The sequence below is a fragment of the Clarias gariepinus genome, chromosome 19 (genome assembly GCF_024256425.1).
Source record: "Clarias gariepinus isolate MV-2021 ecotype Netherlands chromosome 19, CGAR_prim_01v2, whole genome shotgun sequence".
NCBI lineage: Eukaryota > Metazoa > Chordata > Actinopteri > Siluriformes > Clariidae > Clarias > Clarias gariepinus.
The window spans coordinates 19,746,858-19,768,191 of record NC_071118.1 but is presented as its reverse complement, the minus strand read 5'-3'; the positions used below and the strand labels follow the sequence as shown (position 1 = coordinate 19,768,191).

Below are 21,334 nucleotides of genomic sequence, written 5' to 3'. Positions count from 1 at the left end.
GGTGTTCTGGTTAGTGGCTTAGGCCCTGTTGTGTGTGAGGGTGGGGTGACGTGTGAAATGTGCTCCAGTTCAAGCTAGTGCTTAATTGGATGTAGGCTCCTGAGTGAAGGTGCTGCTCATGCCATACCTGCTGTGTGCTAAATAAAGTACTCCCAGCCATTGCATTGGGCAGCAAATAAGCTCACTCCTCTCTCCAGCATTCTTTCCGGCGTAAAAACGCTACTATATATATATATATATATATATATATATATATATATATATATATTTCCTTCATACAATATCTTCGTAATAAAAGAAAACAACAACACGCACAAGCTTAAAAGCATTGGATCACTTGCATTCCTAAATCGATTAGTTGTCTGTTTATCTTTGTTGTCATGAATTTGCACCCAGTATTTATATTATAATCATTGCCAAATGACGTCTAAATGAAAAGTGTACCAGAGAATGAAACCTGTTCAATGATCTATGTGATTAGGTCATCAGCAAACATGTTGCGATGTGCCGAGCGTGTACCAGCCACACCTGCTGTCGTAGTCAGTTGGGTTTTTGTGGACTCAGGTGTGCTATTGAAAGCTTTAAAAGACATCATGTTAAACTTGAATCATTAAAAAAAAGTAATAAAAACATTTTAAATGACAACATTACAATTTTTATTCACTTGACAGTTTTATTTACCTGTCTGATTTGAATCAATCCAAAATGGTTTTTACACAAGATTATAGAGATTATAAAGATTTAGAGTTACTTAGTTTTGGACAAAATCCAAATGCTGTGTGCTTACGCTATATTCAGGTATGTTTTAGCTTAAAAGTCTTGGAGTGTACTGTTAATAGGATGACTAGCATGTGTGTTAGCATACAATGTCAAATCAGATGCTAAGATTTAGTTTAATACACAGATTCAGGGATCTTCATAGTCTCACAGACCAGACTAACAGTGTCCGGATGATTTCTTTACCCGTTGTGGACAAGAATCACCTATTTTCAGCCTTTTTTTTACTAACAGTTTTTAGGATTCCCCAGTAAGCCTGAATCCCAAATAGCTGTTTCTTCACTTTTTATGCTTATTACATGACTATATTATAGAATATTTCATTTCTCGGATCATTGCACACAAGTAACTTTAATAAGACACTTTCATGCATATTTGCACCCCCCCCCCCAATCATCTTTCTTTATTTACACAAACATTTTTCTATATTTTTTTTATTTGTACTGAATTTTTTTTTTATCCTAGTTAAATTTATTTTCTATTGTATTTCTGTTTTTATTCATATTTATTTCTTATTAATAAGTTTTTATTTTTTTAAGGTCACAGGCAGTCGTATAAGCATTTCACTGCATATCGTCCTGTGTATGACTGTGTATGAGACAAATAAAATCCTTATTTCAATTTGAATATGACATACATATACATACAGGTTTTGTTCATCTAAAGGATGCATGTTTAAATGCGTCTTGGTCTTAAACATTTGAATTTGGGTTTTGAATTTGACACACAGACATTTGAATTTGGATTTATTTGTGTTTGACAAAATTAATAAATAAATTTATGCCTAATTCTCCAGAAAGTGAAATTAATTTCAAATACCATAATGCAGACTATGTTTTCCATAAGAACCTTGCTCAGGCACGACCAGTAAACCTGCTGCAGGAAACAGTGACAAAATCCGAAGATGGTGGACTAGGCCAATTGTTGAGCTCTGTATGAGTGTGAAGTCACTCATATCATGTTCATGTCTCTTCAAAATAGCGTGTACGGTGAACAGAGAAGCCGCACTTGGCATTATACGTTTTTCAAAACGTATGGTTTTGTCATTTGTCAATCTGTGTAATTTGTACTTTTTGTCTTTGTATTTTGTACTGAACAGTGTGATGAGTTTTTTGCCTTCTGTATATCTCTTCAGAAGGCATTGTGGGAAAAAAAGTTTCATTGATAAAGCAATAGACTGTGTTCATGTTCATTAACTCTAATGTATTGCACATGTGCCTTGTGTACAGGATTTGGCAGTGATATGGGGTTTAAAGAAATTAGTTATTTGACACAACAGGCAATATAAATCTACAGGGTACCTAAAAACACAAGAACCAAAAGCAGTCTGTTAAGCCAAATCCACAGAAACATAACACAAGGGCTGATTGAAAACTGATTTTACCAGCTGGACCTGTGGAAAGGGTACGAGTGGAGGCAAGGTGTGCTTTAGTATCAGGAGTATCATTGGACGCTACATTAAGGTGTGCTTTAGGAGTAGGCTACCTGAGAGGTATCATTAAAGGCTGTGCTCAGGTATAGTTTAACATGAAAGGTAGTGTTACTCTTAGCAATTTTAGCATTATTCTTCACTCAACAAGTACCGGTTTCAAATTCAAATTCAAATTTTATTTGTCACATACACAAACATACACAGTACGAAATGTAGTGAAATGCATTATACGACTGCCATTGACCCTAAAAGAGAGTTAAATTTTACAAATAAGAAATAAATATGAATAAAAGAAATACGATAGAAATTAAATAAAAAAATTAAATTAAACTAGGAAAAATAGAACTAAAAATAAAAACAGAAATAAAAACAGAAATGTGCTAGGAAAAAATAGAACTAAAAATAAAAATAGAAATATGATGTACAAAATAGAAATATACTGTGCAAATTGAAATATACTGTACGGTGTGTGCAAATATGCATAGAACAAAGTGTCTTAGTGCAGAGGTTATTAAAGTGTCTTTGTGCACTGGTCCAGGATGTAAACGTAAAACTGTAAAATGTAGTGTAGTTGTGAAGGTAGGTGTGCAAAGTTATTAAAGTGTCTTTGTGCAATGGTCCAGGATGTAACGTACGACATGTAGTGTATATATGAAGGAAGGTTTCAGTTGTCAGGACAGGGGATCAGAAATTCTCCCCAACTTGCCATCTCATACTGATGTTTGCTCAAAAGACAAGCCACAGCTCAGCATTTCCAATCGGGATGAACGAGTCAACAACACGGCTAACGGACAAATACAGTATACTTGTTTCTTTTCTTCTTTTATAACAATCATGACAAACTTCCTGAACCAAATTAATTTTGGTACTCTACTATATACCTCCAAATCTAAGTAGTACGTCTCAGCTTCTTAACTACTTAAAACCATCAGTAGCTTGAAACGTTCTCCACCAAGAAGTGCTAAACTGGACCTAAAATATCTGAGTTATGCATTTTTACACAGCTATGCTACATAACCAAGTGAGGCACGCTGAAATAACCAATGCATCAACAGATTATCTGCATTTAGCAAAAACATCACCGTGCACATTATCCTGAGCAAAACTTCTATTCTTTAAAAGCACCTATAAATTTGTAACATGAAACAGAATTGCTATTGAACATCTAAGTGACATCTTAAGAACTTAAGAAAAAATGTGTCTCCCTTCTCCAATGCCCAAAGGCTTTGGGCTAGTTTCAGGGCTGTGGAATGTTTTTTGAAATGTAGATGGGTTGGAAAGTTCGCTGCAACCTGGAAACACAGGTTAACCCAGATTAATGATATTAGTTATCACAGCTACACCTGCTGTATTAAGCATATTTTTTAAATGATTCAAAATGCGCTGCTAGGCTATGTGCTGGATGACCGTATGTTATTGACTCTTAAATGCCTATTATGGGGTTCATTAATTAATTAATTATTTATTTTTTTATTTACAGATAAAACAGGTTTACCACACACACATCATATAATGAAACACTCCTACAGTGGTGACCCATCCAGGGTGTATTCCTGATGTTGTTCCCAGGGATAGGCTCGAGATCCACAGCAACCCATGATACATATTTTTTTCTTATTTATTTATTTAAATATAACATTGTGTGTTATCTGCTTGTGCAAAAAGATGCAGCAAAGACAGGCAGTTTAGCACCGGTAAGTAGAATGTCCCCTGATAGAAGAACTCATTTGCAGTCAGCTGTGAGAGATATTAATATCTCATTGTGGCGACACGTTGCCCCTTCCTTACAAACAATATGGATTTGGATTATAGTGTGCATCATACTGTAGACCTTGACTGGTGTGACAGTAAGTCAGTAGTACATGTTGTACCAAACTGAATCTCAGTCTGATACATTTGTATTTACATTCTAAAATATTTGAAATTTCCAAATCATCCATCATTATTTACCTTTGTAGGGTCTTGAGGAGACCGGAGCATGTTCTTGGAAACTTAGGGTATAACCACACATTCACACACAATTTGGGAACAGCAGTCAGCCTACACTGCATGTCTTTTACTGTGAAACTGGAGAACATGCAAACTCCACACACACACACACACACACACACACACACACACACACACACACACACACACACATTATACTATACTGTTAGAGGCAAGATTTGAACCCTCAACCCTGGAGCAGTGAAGCACCACTAAGTTGGTTTCCATGATGCTTATTTCCAGATAATTTTACTGAAATTTCACGGAATTAAATGTAATTTAATGTAAGTATCACTGCAAATGTTCCTAAAAGGCCGAAGCTAATGTGCTTGTGTATGCAGAAAAAGTAAGTCTTTGGCAGCTACGATATAGCAGCTGACTTATGGGTGAGAAATCAGGGGGGAAAAAGAAGGAAAGAACACAATGTAGTATTTTAAACCTATGTATTATACAAGTTTGTTTCAAGCCTATGGGAAAGATTTGCTCATCCCTTTATATTAAACTGCATTGATCTCCTACTGCAGGAGTAAATGTTGTTAGCTGTTAAGAAATTTTAACTTATAATAACAAATGTCATTGATTTTCCTATTTTCTCATTGGTTGCACTAGAGTTGATGTGATTTGATATTTGGTGATTTTTGTTGTTGTTTTAATTATATCAAAATAAAATGATGCAATCTTTTTTATGTGAATAAAAGCGACATGAATGGACCTGCAATAATTTTTTCCTTAAAATTAAATGTATTCTTATTGATCTTTTTACCAGTATGGAGATCATTAGCATGCTTCTCATGTGGCTGTCCTTGTATGGATTTTAATATACACAACCAACTGAAGAGTATCTAAAATATTACATTTAATATTTCATTCTTAAATAAACAGTAGTTGTTATGAACAAAATGTTTCAAAAAGGGTTTGTTCTGAATTTTTCAAGTCTTTAATCAAACTGGAGGTAAATATAAGTACATTACCCTAGGTGTTGCTAGTTACAAATTATCCTGCACTGCACACCGACCATGAACTATGGAATGCATCTTTGCAAGGAACGAGGGTTGTGAAATTTGGCTCTGATCACTAACATTGTACTTTTATCTGGTTGACAAACTTCCTGGTCTGTGTGCAGAACAGGAAAAATGTGATAACCTTTGGTATTTATACACACCTCAATTTTGATTTAAGGCAGAGTTTAAAAAGTGACCTATCCCTTTCTGGGATAATTATAAATCGTAAAATCGTAGGGACCTAGGGAACACATTGGGCATTGATTCTCCGGGCTTTTAGTCCCCCATCAGTACAGTGGGAATATCTCTGCCTGTCTGGTTCGATTGCCTGATGCGTGCACATGTCAGAGCACTTTCAAGGCTGATTTATGCTTCTGCCTCAATTCTATGTGGAACCTATGCCATAGGCTAAGCAAGTGACCTACGGGGTTGTCAGTATCTACACTTGTGCGCTGGTATGTTTGCCACTGTGCTCAGTTTCTTTGCCACTTTTTGGTAAGTTTTAAAATAGAGATGGGCTGAGCTTATCTTCTCTCAAACAAAACTGAACTAAATAAATGTTCCTGTACTTTTCTCCATCTTTCTTTAAGAAACATTACTATTTTACATCACATATTGATTTTTTTTATGCTATTTGTATTTACTGACATAAAAAAACTTTACTGAATATCGAACACACTTAAAGCATCCCAAAGATAAGAAGCTTGTTTATCCACATATCTCAAGTTCAAAATAAACCACAATTAAATCCTATCGATCCCTGTGTGAGAACGACAGAGAGAGAGTAACTGTTATATATTTTAAATAAAATTCCCTGCACACAGTTTGATAAAGTGAGAGCATGAATTAAGTACTCATACTCTCATTTTAGTCATCCATGCTCTGAATCACAATTACAGACAGCATTGTAGACTTGACACAGAAACATAATTCAGCCCTCAGATATGCCAGATCAAATATGCAGATCAGATGACCTGTTATGGTTACGCCTAATAAGAGCAGCCAAAAACAAACAAACAAAACAAACAAACAAACAAACAAACAAATTCTGAATTCATGGTCACTGGCCACTTTATTAGGAAGTTCACTTGCTCATTCATGCAACATTGCAGTGGCACCAGTGCAGTTCATAACATAACACATAAACATAGCAAGAGATTTTACTGAAACTTTTATTCAATGTGAAAAATGTGACCTCTGTAACTTTGACCTTGGAATGTTTTTTGGTTCCAGATGAGCTGGTTTGAGCATTTCAGAAATTGCTGATTTTCATTTCATGCAACAGTCTCTAGAGTTATTTCACATATAACTGTGTGAGTGGCGGTTTTGTGGGTGGAAAAAGCGTGTTGACGAGAGAGGTTAGATAATGGCCAGACTCTTTTAAATCGACAGAAAGGCTAGAGTTACTCAATTAACCACTTACAGTCATAGTGAGGTGCAAAAACATTTTAGAACGCACAACAGGCTGAACCTTAACCTGTAAGAGCCCAGCCACATTCCTCCTATAAGGGAAATTATAGGGGACATAACACAGTCCAAACAGACCACATGGAACACATTTTCAAGGACCTTGCATGGCATTTTCCCTGACAATCATAAGGATAAACATCCAATGTGACATGCTATGGTGGTACATGGTGGCAGAGGGTTAGTGTACTGTATGTCTAAGGTGGATGGACTGATCAACATCAACTGTTTTTTTTTTCAATCCTTAAATACCCAGTTTTGGTAAGTCTGTTCACACTGTAGCCTCAGATTTCTGTTCTGTATTCCTGGGTGTGGAACCTGATGGAGTATTCATCTCTACTCTTAGCACTCTATGAACCTCATAGTTATGTTTATGTTGTAGGAAATCACGGTAGCGCGCTCGGGCGAGTGCGCATGCGCATTATTAACCACCTTTCTGATGAGTGTCTGTAGAGAGGCGGTGAAGGGGGCGCGCGCTGCTGATTCTCCTCTCATCCTTAAGTCTGAGGAACAGACAGTCAGAGGACGGGCTGGGGGAGGAAAACTAAATCTCAGGTGGTGTGTGTGTTGTTTGTGGAGTTGGATGATTGGGCGAAACTTTCTGACAGGACTTTTCACTCACTCACTCACCCGGAGAGAGAGAGAGAGAGAGAGAGGCTTTTCTGTGCGCGCGCTGGATCGTGGCAAATTCTATTGTAATGTTAAAATCAGAATGTCCGAGCTGGGAGAAGGGCTGACACGCACACGGTCACTGTTTCACTGTGTTTCACGGTGTTTCACTCAGTTGTTTTTATTTTTTTTACAACTGAGTTCATTTTCTACAGCAGGAATGATTTATTAGTCGTTATGTAGAAATGCTGTTGAGTTTAGTTTCCTTTCATGACTCTAACGCAGAGAAATGACTGAAGCGGCGGAAGTAAACGCTGCTGGTTTTACATGTTTGCTTTATAAAAAGGGAAGAAAAGGACGCAGGAACATCCTTCCTTCGCCGCGACCTGGTTTTAGCTCGCCCAGGACTTTTAGCGGAGAGGGACTATGTCCGGAACCTCGCTGTTCGTTGAGGCTTTCCTGCGCGGCGGAGCGCCGTGGGGCTTCACCCTCAAAGGCGGCCTGGAGCACGGCGAACCGTTAATCATCTCAAAGGTACGTATAGGTGGCTACTGGTTATCGTTTTTTTTGTGCAAAATACTACTAATTTACTCCGGTATCTGTATTTCCAAGGTTTTTCTTATTCTTTTCCTGTCTCTCTACTCACTTGTTGCTATGGTGACCCGAACGCGGTCTCGCGCGCGTGCTCAGTGACGTCAGCGCGGGACAAAATACGGGTCGCTCATGAAAAGCCGGATTTTGTATAGAGTGATCATTAGTGCTGTGCTGTTAGGAAGATATCACTGGGAGTGCTGTAAAGCAGAACACGTGTAGCTTTTCTATCAGGGACGAGATGACCATTTTGTGAAAGGCACCTCCAGGGTTCGATCCCCGCCTCGGGGTCTGTGTGCATGGAGTTTGCATGTTCTCCCAGTGATGCTCCATGGGTTTCCTCTGGGTACTCTGGTTTCCTCCCACAGTCGAAATACATGTGCAAGTAGGGATTGGCACTGTGTCCAGGGTGTACCCCGCCTCATAGAGACTTAAGTCTCCTGGGAAAATTTCCAGGCCCCACCTGACCCTGTGTACAATATAAAGCAGTATAGATAGCAGAGACAATGTTAAGAAAACCAGAGAACCATCCAGCACCATCACAGGAAGACAGAAAAAAAACAGAGTTACTCGAGCCTAGGATGTGCCACCATGCCGCCAATGAATGTATATACATACCATATTTAGTTATATCTATTTATACCACATTGTTTGTAGAATTGAATTTAAATCTTATTGGTCAGAAGGTGGTGGCACGGTGGCTTAGTGAACTAGCAGGGTAACAACCAGCCGCCTGTCTAAATACTTTTTTAAAAACACCCATCAGTCTTAACTCAGTAATCACCCATAAGTTCCCTCCGAGTCTTAAATTCTGATTCAGATAGAATGTTTCATACATTTTGACCTGAGGACCTGAAGCACTGTAACCAGAAAGCCTTTCTCAACAAGTTCAACACACTAACCTGCTGCTTAGGTGTGTGTGTCCAAACTTTTTTTTATCAATCAAAAGTTTGGACACACTTTCAAATTCTTATTTTCAAGATGTGAGGATGAAAAGTAAAAAAACAAAATTAAATAATAATAATAATAAAAAAACACTGCAACACTTTTCTCTTTAATGAGGCAAAATCTCAGAATCACTAGATGCTAATTGAGAAGTACAAGGTCAAATTCTTGGTGTGGCCTCCAGACTTGTGTAGCAAAACATGAATCCTAACATTCATAAAAATCTCATATTACAATGGTCTGTGTTTTCACTCGAGCCTGTTTTCAGTTTTTAGTGCTGGATTTATCGATTCGAAATATAAAAAGAAATGTCCTGACTTGTGACATCTGAAAGAAGAGTGTGTACCTTTTTTAAAATTAATTAATTAATTTTTCACCAGATTGTGTTTGTAAGTGTCTAGGTATCTAGGTCTATGTGTGTGTAACGTGTGTACAGTGATAAGCATAGGCCACGCATACTGTGCCTGTGCATTGCACATGTGGTGTTGATCTAGTCGCTTTACAAATGAGAAGACTCATCTAAATGAAAACCAAGTAGGAAGAGGAAAGACTGGGAACATCGAAAAAACCAGCAGCAATTCACAAATGCACTTCATTTCGACTCATTTGTTCTCTGTGCCTGTCTTTTGTTTTGATCATCTCTGATCTTGCCCTTTCATTTTGCATTGCTTTGTGGTTGATGCAACAACAAAAGCATGTGAACCTGAACTGGATTAACTGTTTGTGCAGTGATGAATCAGACCTCGGACCAAATACTGATACAGTGAGAGTGATACAAGAGTTATAATTTCAGAACAATTCGGTTTTGCTCGCAAAGAAATCATGCTGCATTGTATAATGATATAACTATTAGGGCACTTTAATAGAAACATCAGAATATGGCGTCGCTCTGGCAGTCTTAGTTCTGTCAAAAACTAGCTAGCTGTCAGAAATATTCATTTAAGATTCTAATTCATCAGCTACATATTCATACCATGACTCCCTTCAACCACATCCCCAAGGTTTTCTATTCAATTCAGATCTGCTGACCTGAAGAGGTCATTTAGGAGCACTGATCTCTTTGTCATGTTCATAAAACCAGTTTGAGACAACTTCTGCTTTGTAGCTCGGTGTATTATCATGCTGGAAGTCACAAATAGTTGGGCATAAAGTATGAACATGGTCAGCAGTAATGCTCAGGTAGAATGTGTCTTCCAGATAATGCTCGATTGGTATAAATTTACAAATACAGTATTGTGCAAAAGTCTTAGGCACGGTATTATCTTTATTATGGGTTTTGTTATATATGTTTATTATCATGTCTGCATTATGATGCACGAAACCATTCACTATTTTCAAACATATCTTCAAAATGTATAAATTAATATAATAAATAAATAAATAAACTTTACACAAGAATATTTGCATGCATGACAGACCAGTTTTCAGATGGAAACAAAAAGAAAAAACCCTCATGCAGGCTCCTCAATGACAAAGTGACCTCAGACAAAGTTACCAGAAGAACTCATATATCCTCCAGCACATTCAGTGCATCCTAACAGCTGTTTTACTTACGGTACTGTGCAGAAATATTGGAAACATACAAAAAAAAGGCCATAAGCAAATATATCTTTGAAAACATTTCTACAATATAGAAACTTCTATTGCTAAAGGTTGCTAATGAGTAATAAAATGAACACAGTCAATATTTGTTGTAAAAACGTCTTCCTTGAAAATAGGCAGTAGTATTAGATACAGATGCATGCAGTTTTACAAGTTAAACAGCTGTTAGGTTTCACTGAGAGTGCTGGAGAATAAGTTCTTTTGGAAACACATGATAAACATATATAACAAAATTTGTAATACAGATAATATGGTGTTTTTTGTACAAGACAATGTGCTAGAAAACGTTCCCCACAATGTTACACCATCACCACCATGGGTTCATGGAGCCAAGTTTTTAAAAGCAAATTCGAACCTTATTGTTGGCCTGTATTAGCGACATTTACAGACTCTGGACAGTTAAAGTTTGGGAGAAAATGTCACCTGGTCTGAAATTCACACAGTCCTGAGTCTGTGACCGTTGTTGCTTTAGATTCAGGTATAATATTGTGTTTGTTCTGAGGTGCTTTTCTGCTTATCATGGTTGTAAAGAGAGGTTATTTGAGTTACTGAAACCTTCCTACAGCTCAAACCAATCTGGCAATTTTACCTCTCTCATCAATAGGGTAGATAGCAGAACTGCTGCTTGTCAAACTTGTTTTTTTTTCTTCTCTTCGCACTATTCTGTGCAAATTGTAAAAAGTTTAATGTGGTGCATGAAAAAAAGTTCCATGTGGTGCAGGAATACTCACATTCAGAATCTTTTCAAAATTACATTTTCCAGCACTGGTCAATGACCAATTCAAAGTCGGAGAAGTTATAGACATCAAACGGTATATTTGGGTTTTTGTATATGTCATGTAGAACCAAAGTGTCATTACTTTAAAAAAGTGTACATTTTACTGCTACTGAAATATGGGCATGGTGTTGAGGGTTTAAGGGCTACGTGAAACTCTTGACCTGTATCTGCATGCTTTTAGGCATTGTGTAAGATGTTCCTAATTAACTAATATAACCATAGTGATAATATGAAGACAAACATTATTTTCAAATGCAGCATAAGAGCATGTTCACATTACAAGCCATGTTGTTCACTTCTAGGTTTTTGGTCAGATTGGAATTGCATGTCATGACGGTTCACATTAATAGTTACAAGTGGCTATAATGTGGACGAGTCTGTCCTCTGAAACGGCACACATAAACACATCGATATGTCTTTGCTCATGTTATTTTGGGTAAAACACATCATACTTGTTTATTTCAAATAGTGGAGGCGATTTTAGTAAAACTATGCTTGGGATTTTTGCACTGGTGGACGGTGAGCAGTCACAGAATGTATTAGAGGTCCAGAAGGAAGAAAGCCTCACGTAAGCTGTTTTAGCAGCTGTTACTAGCCCTGCTGTGAAATCCCCATGGTACCGGTGCTGACTGAGATCAGCGGTCTAAAAGTTGCATAAATTCCGATCTTCTTGTTGTCATTCAAGTCACATGATCACGCATCAGTTATGTTTTTCGATCTATGACCAGATACGAAAGTGACTTATATCCAAGCTGAAAAAGATCAGATTTGTGTGTTCAGACAGCTCTAAGAATCATATCTGTGTCACATTAGGGTAAAGAATAGGGTTCGAGTCACTTCAGGCTGATAATGTTAATGTAACCTTATTACTCCCTGTTTCTAATAAGATAAGACAAAATCCTTCAAAAATTTGGCTTAACATTTCTTACTTGGTTCAATTTATGAACTTCACAGATCAAGGGTTTAATGATTCATGTATTTTGTTTTTGAGAATTCTTGACACTGGTAAATAGTACTTCATGTAAAAAGATCAATAAAAAATTTATAAAGTCACGATCAAAATACTCATGTTTTAGGAAAATATTTTTAGAGGAACAGTCAACCAGATTAATCTGCGGTGAGGCTAAAGATTTACACCCAGTAATTTAAATTGTGTCCAAAATGACAAATTCTATGAAACAAACTGCTAATGGTGAATCTTTTATTAAAATAATAATGATTAAAAATAAAGATTAAAAATAAAATATCAGAATTATACAAAATGAAAAAGGTAGTGAAATAGTGAAAGTGAATGTGTGTTAAGGGGCATTGAAATTTAACTTTTTTTTCGCATAGTGTGTCCTCGTCCTTTAATGTCCGAGTTCATTCCCGCCGCACATCCATTGTTCACGGGGGAGATTTGGTGCGCTGCGATTTGATGAAAGCCACCTGTTGGCGTAACACAGTTTACCTCTTTGGAACTTCCAGAAACTTAAATCCGTTGTAGCTTGAGTGTCATTTGCTCTGTGTGTGTTTTGTCGGTCTAGTGTTTAGCGTAGCTTTCACACTGGCATGGCATCAAAACAAGCCTGAATTCTCTGTGCTGGTTGTGGCTTTGGTGTCTCGCTGGATGGCTGGGCTTTTGTTCTGTTTGTAGGGCTGAGTGGGTGAACAGAACTGAAACAATAGCAGAGCAACCCCCCCGAGTACCACACACACACACACACACACACACACGCACACACACACACTGAGTGTGACCCTTAAGTGTATGAGCGACAGAAGAGATAAGCAGCAGCAGCAGGATGGAGTGGCGAAGAGAGAGTCAGATACAGAGCATGAGGTAAGAGGAGGAAAGTGAAAAGAAAGATATTTAGCAATCTTTGGATCTTTAGCAAAACTGTAAGCGTATAATATAGACGCCCGAGTCAGCGTGAATAAGCGCTAGAAAAGACTGACAGCGTGAGAAAGGAGTTAAGGAGGTGAATGAGAGGCTTGCTGATGGAAATGTCACCATGTGGATTCTCCGAGTGCTTCACACTCTAATCAGTGCCGGGTGTGTGTTTGGACGTGTCAGCGCCATCCTCAGCTGGTGAAAGGCACAAAAGCAGCCTCACCCCATGACTTACTTCAACAAAGAGGAGAGGGGGAGATGATTTTGCCTTCCTTTGTGGGAAACATATCTGATTATTATTTAACACTTCTTAATAGGTTTAACAACTTTTTTTCCTAATAAAACTTGTCAGGTAAGCTGTTACGTCAGCAAGTAACGTCACACATTCAGCTTTCATTACAAACAATCAAAATAAACAAACCGATAGGCATAAGTGACCAGTTAAAAGATGGACTGGAGGCTAAACAAAGGACACAATGCTGGAGTGCAAGGAATGTCCAGGTTAATGTGTGAAGTTGTGATCGCAAATAAGCATGGCAGAAATTTGGACTATAATTATGTTTCTCTTTATGTCATATGATGTAGAAACTGGCTTGAGATCATGGAAGTTAATTCCAAGTTCGGACATGGAAATTAATAAAACACAGCACGCTTCACAGACTGCACTGCACCGTTCCTTTTTAATAATATTTTGTTGCCTACGATATCAGCTTGCGCTACCTGGAGACTGGAGGCATCTTCTGTGTTGGATAAAGAAATAGGAATATTATTGTAACTGGCCAGATGTGTGGTCACGGGTCCTCCTGGGGGCCAAATGCACCCAAAATTCATTTAGTCCATGTGTTCACTGATCAGCCTTAACATTATAGCACAAAACATTATGCCACGTATTGCGTACCTTCCGCTTGTGCCACCGGGGTGTGTGCTGTGTTGTCTGGTACCAGGATGTTGGCAGCAGATCCTTTGGGTGCTATGGGTTGTGGGGTGGGACCTTTGAGGATCAGGGGTGGGGGGTCAGCACAGCGTAGCATGGTGACCACATAAATGGAGCAGCTGGAAGAACATAATCAACAACAACGATGTATGAAGGTACCCCCTCGGTGTTTAGAGGAGTTGGGGCAAGGGTAGGTCAGTTGTTAAGGTGTTGGACTACTCACTGAAAGGTCCCAGGGTTAAACCCCACCAACAAGTTGGGGCCCTAAACAAGGCCCTAAACTTTGTACTGCTCAACATGTAAAATGAGATAAAATGTCACGCTGAATAAGGGTGTCTCGTGAATGGTATTAGGTGTGATGGACCCAGTAATATGGATTTAAAGAGATAAAGAAACTAAATGAGAATTCATACCCATAATAAACATTATCTATGACTTCCTTAATATGGCAAACGATTTTAAAAAGGTCACAGTACCTCGGCCACCTTTGTGTGAATGTTCCTACGTGCTGCTTGCTTGCACATTCTTGATGAGCCAGTGAGCCTTGACCCAGATGTGGGCAAATATAAGCCACACTCACTACCCCCTTCCATGATTTTTGGGACCACTCTTCTAGGAGGCACAGAGGAAGTTGATAAATGAGAAGCCATTGGAAGGGTGTGAGCTGTGTGGCAGAGTAATGCAGGAAATTATAAGCAGAGTCTGTCCCCAAGAGGAAACATGACCACTCTTCTGGAATCTCCCAATTTGTTGGATTGCTCTTTCAACTTAACCATTAGTCCAAGGTTGATAACCAGACGCTAAACTCGCTGAGCAGGAGATCTTTGGGAGGAAGCAACTCTACCATGCGTGTGGATTGGGATGTTTGTCAGTCACAATTGGTATAATTTTGGCCTTAATGTGTGTCCCAGGACTCCTCCTACCCTCAGACCTGGGTGCATGGGACTTAGCTTTTTTCTGGCTTAAATGTAAGTATTTGTTGAGTCTTTTTGGTGTGGTGGGTAGGCAGTCAAGAGTATACTAGTATTTCATAATTGTGAGTGAAAATCTGTCTCTTTTAAGGATGTTAATACCAAATGCCTGAAATGCAAAGGGGGTTAAAGACTAAGCCTTATTTGGACTGTATTTGTATTGGCCCGTATTCCTAGTGCCCTGAAACAGGTTGCTTAAGGAAGTCAAACTTTTTAAAATCTATTATTCAGTCGAGAACTGAATGTTCATCCTGTTACTCTACACCGTTGCAGTGCCATTCATCTCCAGTATTCAAAGGCTGAGGCAAATAACAGAGTTCTATTTCTGTAAACACAAGACTGTTGTGTACACCCGAGAAGTGTAAAGCTTCTCGATCAGTCGCTTTTCATTTTAGTGAGGGGAAAATACGTTTAAAGAGAAGTTCAAACAGAATTCACAAATTTGACTTTGCGTTTACATCCATCAATATTTTGTCATTATGGTGTACATACAGCACAGTCATTGGCAGCCTCTACCAAAAGCAACTAATCATTATGCCATGTTGCTTAGGAATAGGAACCAACTGCCAGTTCCTGAAAAATATGATTTTTGTTTGAAATGCAAGAAGCACTTTACACCACTGGACAAAACCCTATTTGCACAGGATTAGTTACATGATCATTGGTGGTAACGCTGTCTTTTATACACTCCCCTTTTGAAGTATTGGATTGGCCTATTCTTATATACGCTTTCGATATACACCGAAAATATTTGGGGTTTAGATTAAAAGGTGAACATCAGGATAAAAATCAGGATTTCAGCTTCATTTACTTACATCTAGCTCAGTTACACAACTTTGATCATGGTACCTTTTAGTCGAACCCATCCATTTTATAAGCAGTCAAATATATTGCAACATTTGACTGACATGGGGGTGTTTCTTGTCGCCCAGGTGTCCCCTGTTAGACTGTCTGGTTAAACAGTCAGTCGTTCTGAATGTCCATTCTGGGTTTAAACCCATTGAGGATTGCATTTGGGTGACACATACAGTACGTTACTGCACGTTGAATACAGTGGAGGGGAAGCTCATTCCATGACTCAATAGCCAGAACAATAAAGCAGTGAGATCTTAAATTACGAGCTTGTAGAAGGATACGCCAATTGCCTTGAAGTTGTAGACCCCGATCCACATGCAGTTGGGAATATAAGGAAAAGGTTTGCTTAGTTTTATCTTGCCATTTAATCCTGCCTGTACTGGGCCTTGTTGTTCTGTATTTAGTATGTTCTATGTAGATTTGCTCAATTGTGTAGACCCGTGATACAGTATGCTGTATTTTTTGAACATTTTAGGCATGGTGAAAAATATACAAAACACCCTTACTTGAGTAATAGTAATAATTTAGTAATAGTTCACTGGAGAAGGTTGTGCTAAAGAAAATTGTAAAAAGTTTTTAAAAAACTAAATAAAGCATTCTGTTTTTTTAATATGTTCATTGAAACAATTAATCAGAACATTTTCTATTTTATGTTTTATTCATATGTCAACTGATCAGGTAGGTTATGGTTTTAGAATTGTATCTTAAGCATTATATCTTTAATATAACATTAAAAAATACATTACAGACTAGCAAACATGAAAGTTACTTACTCTTAATCTTAAGATCTTACATGCTTAAAAAACATCCAAAAATCTGGCTATCAGCTAACGATTATTTTAAAAGTTGAATAATCTATTCATTAATGAGATGAATAATTGACCCATGAGCCATGAATCACACATAATCTAACATTTTGTATGTTACATATGTTACCTAGGAGCTTGGGGTTGTTTTAGGCATACTGTATGTTCACTAAAGACAAAAAGATGAATACCTTATGCATAAATTACTCTTTTAATAAATGTTCCTGCTGACACAAAAAAATTAAAATGTTTAGTACAGTATTCAGTATATGCAAGGTATCTGAATTTAAATATAAAATGTTAGCTAAGCGGAGTAATAAAGTTGTAATAATATTGCGATGATGTCCACCGTTGGGACAATGTGGTGTTTGAAAGTTAGAACGACTTTGATAAAATGATGATGAGATAAAGTCGAATGAATGATGCAACACTGCAAATACAACCAGAAAACGTTTATGCTCCAAGGGTTAACATCCATTCACACATCCACGTTCTTACATTTCTAACAGGATGTAAAATTCCAATCTGAGATTGGGATGTAAAAAACAGCTCCCCACACAGAGTGTGTATCTCATAGAGATGGGGAACAATCTGTTCAGTTATGGATTGCAGTTCTTTTTTTTTGTGTCAATGTCTTGCTACACTGAATCCAGAATCAATTAGAAAATATGATCAGCCTGGGATATAAATGATTCTGTAACCGAGTACAGAAGCTTACGAGTGGCCAGAGGTGGGTAGAGGAGCCAAAACATGTACTCAAGTAAGAGTAGCTGTAATTCAAAATAATATTACTCAAGTAGAAGTAAAAAGTAGTCATTCAAAATAGTAATTGATTAAGAGTAAAAAAGTATCTGGTGAAAAGATACTCAAGTACTGAGTAACTGTTTCGATCATAATGTCTGTTATATATTTTTTTAAAAAGATAATAATTATATATTATTGTGTGTGAGTGTCTGTGTGTGTAATATACTGTATATATTAGTAGGTATATATTAAATACTCATTAATGTAACTTGTTGTACCTCTGCGAGTGGCGCAAGAAAGACACATTCTTATCTGGATGGAATAGTGACGTCTTAACTGAGGCAGCAGAAAGAACATCATCAACAACCACCATGTATAAAGGTACCCTCTCAGTGTTTAAAGGACTTGGGGTGTTACATTATCGAAAATCACACATGTTAAAAGCTTCTGATCTACCTTTCAAGTTGAGTATTAAGACTATGGCCTGTGACTAAATAATGTAGTGGATTACAGAGATATGTGCTGCTCAGTAATAATGTCATTTTAATTTTAAGTTAAATGTTAAACACCTGCATTTGACGTTTGTATCAAAACAGCCTACATTTAATAAATCATTAAACTTTTTTTCAAAGGTTTGTTACTGTAACAATATCAGAGAAAATATCGTGATAATATGGTGTCAGTTGGTGACTGGTGATTTACATCTCTAGTCTCTCTTGTCACATTACTATATTACCATGAGCTGCATCTTAGCTCCCAAAATGACTCTACTGTAATTTTGTGTTTATGTCACTCGTTGTTATGTTCACGCATTTACGAGGATCGACACCATTTTCCGAATTGATCCATTGGTCAGCATGCAGCACTTTCACTCCAGCGATTGCCGTTCGAGTCCGGATCAGGCCATGAGTTTGGTCTTAACAGTGTTTCCAAGTGCAGCATTGCGTTATCAGCATTTGTTTAATGTCATCCCGTCACCATCGTTTTGAAGTAACAAACTCATACTAACATCATTTCAATGTAATCCAATCAAAAATAACCTCTTACCAACTTTGTCCCAGCATCTGTAATGCTGTCAAATGAACATCACCACAACGCTTGGACACCCAAAATTTCCTGCTAGGCACTGTGTTACTGTGGGACGCGCTTTAGATGCTGCAGATAAAAGCTTCTGCATGTGGATGAATCACTGCAAAAACACAGAAATCCTTGTCCAGGTCGGTTTAGTGCGATTTTTGCAGTCATTTATGGTGAACAGTGCAGCTTTATCAACCGGTTTTATCCTCTCTAAAGGCATATGACAACTGTGATACGGAGCAATCCAACCAAGATATGATATTTATTCCTCTTATACACAGTCCCCATCACAAAGTGGGAAGTGAAGAATGGAATGCAGGCAAGGATCCAACATAGACAGGGTGAAAACAAGGGTGGTGGTGGAGAGAGAGAGTGAGAGAGAGAGAATGAGAGAGAGAGTGAGAGAGTATGACAGTGAGTTAAGAGAGTGAGAGAGGAGGAGGGCAAAGGAGTTGAGAGGAGAGAGGAATGTCAGCAGAGGAATTTCCAAGAGCTTTTGGTTGAAAATAAAAGACGTGATGGGAAGAGCAAAGAGATACACACACACACACACACACACACACACACACACACACACACACACACAGACACAGACACACACCAACAGGACAAATACACTTGGACAAGCCAAACATGCACTTCATGTTTCTTGGATAATTGAAAACAGGCTTCTCTCTTGAGGTGCTGCTTTTTCTTGCATTGTGTCCAAATTCAGTTCCTGCCCTGACAGACTTAACCCTGACTCCAGAGCCGAGGGGGATCGAAAGTTAAAAAGAATATTCTACTAATAATGGAAATAATAAACCGATCAGAATAAAACTGCGCAATGTAAACACCTCCGTTGGAGCGGTCTGACCTGATTCAACTAATTTAATGGGGGTGTAAACCTTTGGTAATCCTTAAAGTAGGTAAATATTATCCATGTAAACCCACGATCCGCTTGTTTTTTCTGTTGTTGGAATTAATACTTTCTTTCTGCTCATGTATCAGATCAGTCAAGTGGAATCGTAATCGTAGCCATTATTTGACTTGCTTTTTAAATGCTTCATTTATGCAGCATTCTGCAGGTACAAGCAATTATGTGAGCTTAACTGAATATTTAAAAAGTCAAAAAATACAGTAATAAACTCTTAGACTTGGTATATCCCTACAGTCTTTACAAACAAAGTCCCAAAATATGCAATAAGGTAACAGTCACGCCAGACTGAAATAAAAAAAATGATTATATTGAATGTAATAATACCATTACTACTAATAGTAATATATATTTTTACCTTCTTATTCAGACCTTAACAGATCAGCAATCTTTTTATAATATTTATGTATTATATATTTTTATAATATCTGAAAGATTCAAATAAATGTTGTTAGTATAGCGTTTTTAACAATGATTATTATCACAAAGCAGCTTTACAGAATCAAAAGAAAATTATGGAAGCGATTTGTTACGTGGTGCGGTTTGGAGAGCCACACCACGAGATGTAATAATACTTATAAGTGCCCTTAGGCAGGGCTTCTGTGGAGGTCAATGACCCTTGTGTCTCCTGTGTGGAGATAGCGTGAGATTATTAATTGGGAACTAAAAGCAAACAAAAGAAGACTAAAACACAAAAATAAACAGCTCCACCAACTCCTTGAGATTGAACCAAGCTCTGGAAAATAAAAATAAACTCTATAAACCTCTCGGGGTGTCTCCACCCTTATCAAGGATTTATATGAGTGAATCCTTTGTGCATTGTACTTAAACTGAGACTGAAAGCGCACACACCTGCTAAACTGATGTTCTCTCTCTTTCGCTTAATCAAGACGGCTGCTTTGGAAGACGAAGGCGCTGGGTCTTTTACCTTTGACTTTCGCTCTTTAGTCCTGATACCTTTACCTTTGCTACCTAATGATCGCACAAAGGCAGCAGGACCCTTAAATAGACGCAATGCCAGATGAAGTGTTTCCACGCCGATTGCCTCTGTAGCAGCATCGTCTTCTAACCGGTTCTGCCCCTCATGAGACCCGCGTCGTTACAGAGGTAACTCTGCATATAAACCTTGGGAATTTTTGCAAAATTTTGCAAGCAATTATTTGCAGTATACAAAGCATTTTTGGCATACGAGTGACCGGTTCTTGTTACGTGCACGTCTGGTCGTGTGTACATCCGGTTTGCTTTAGTCGAAAGCCAAGTAAAGTGAGGTTACATATTCTTTTGTGGTTTTCTTCGCATTTTTGCAAGATTTACTAAAGACATAACACTACCATGAAGCACATCAAGCAAGAAAAAAACGGAGCCACTTTCAGTTTCATTTTAAAAGCAGCTGGTGCAAAGGAATTATAAATTAAGGTTAAGTGAGGTTTATTGTCTATTTATTTTACTTCACTTACAAATTTTACTTAATTTACATGTGTTTTCTAAATGTTTTGGTTGTTTTTATATGCAGAAATATAGTTACAGTGTTGGAAATGGGTAATATTGGTTATATTTTTGGGTGGCTGGAGCGGGTTATCTGCATCTACAGTACATTATTTTCTATGGGAAAATGCGTTTTGAAATTTTGTCTTGTTGAGAACTCACCTCTAGAACGGATTAAATTCGCATGCGAGGTACGACTGTATGTGTGATATTGAAATTTATTGGATGATCTGAATAATTTAATTATGGCCAATATACAAAAAAAGTAAATAAAAATCAGGAAGGTGCAAATATTTGCACCTCGCTGATTTTTTATTTACTTTTACTCAGCACCCCCAGGGGACAAGCTCATTTACATTAATGTACCTGAAGGTAAAATAAAACTTAAGCTGTAGAGTTAAGAGTGATTTTGGCTGGGCGGCCATGTATATAGCTACAGTACCAAATTGTTCCCATTCATAGTCATTATATTTAATTATGGA

General features: G+C 37.7%; 1 protein-coding gene across 4 annotated transcripts in view; it reads left to right on the top strand.

Moving 5' to 3' along the window:
* Positions 1 to 7,265: 7,265 nt before the first annotated feature.
* The window catches only part of shroom3 (shroom family member 3), an 82,642-nt gene continuing 68,573 nt past the window's right edge, over positions 7,266 to 21,334 (top strand). For all 4 annotated transcript variants that reach the window (XM_053478423.1, XM_053478421.1, XM_053478422.1 and 1 more), the window contains exon 1: positions 7,266 to 7,809. In XM_053478423.1, the coding sequence (XP_053334398.1) occupies positions 7,702 to 7,809 (108 nt within the window). In that variant the 5' untranslated portion in view covers positions 7,266 to 7,701. The remainder of the gene's footprint in view (positions 7,810 to 21,334) is intronic.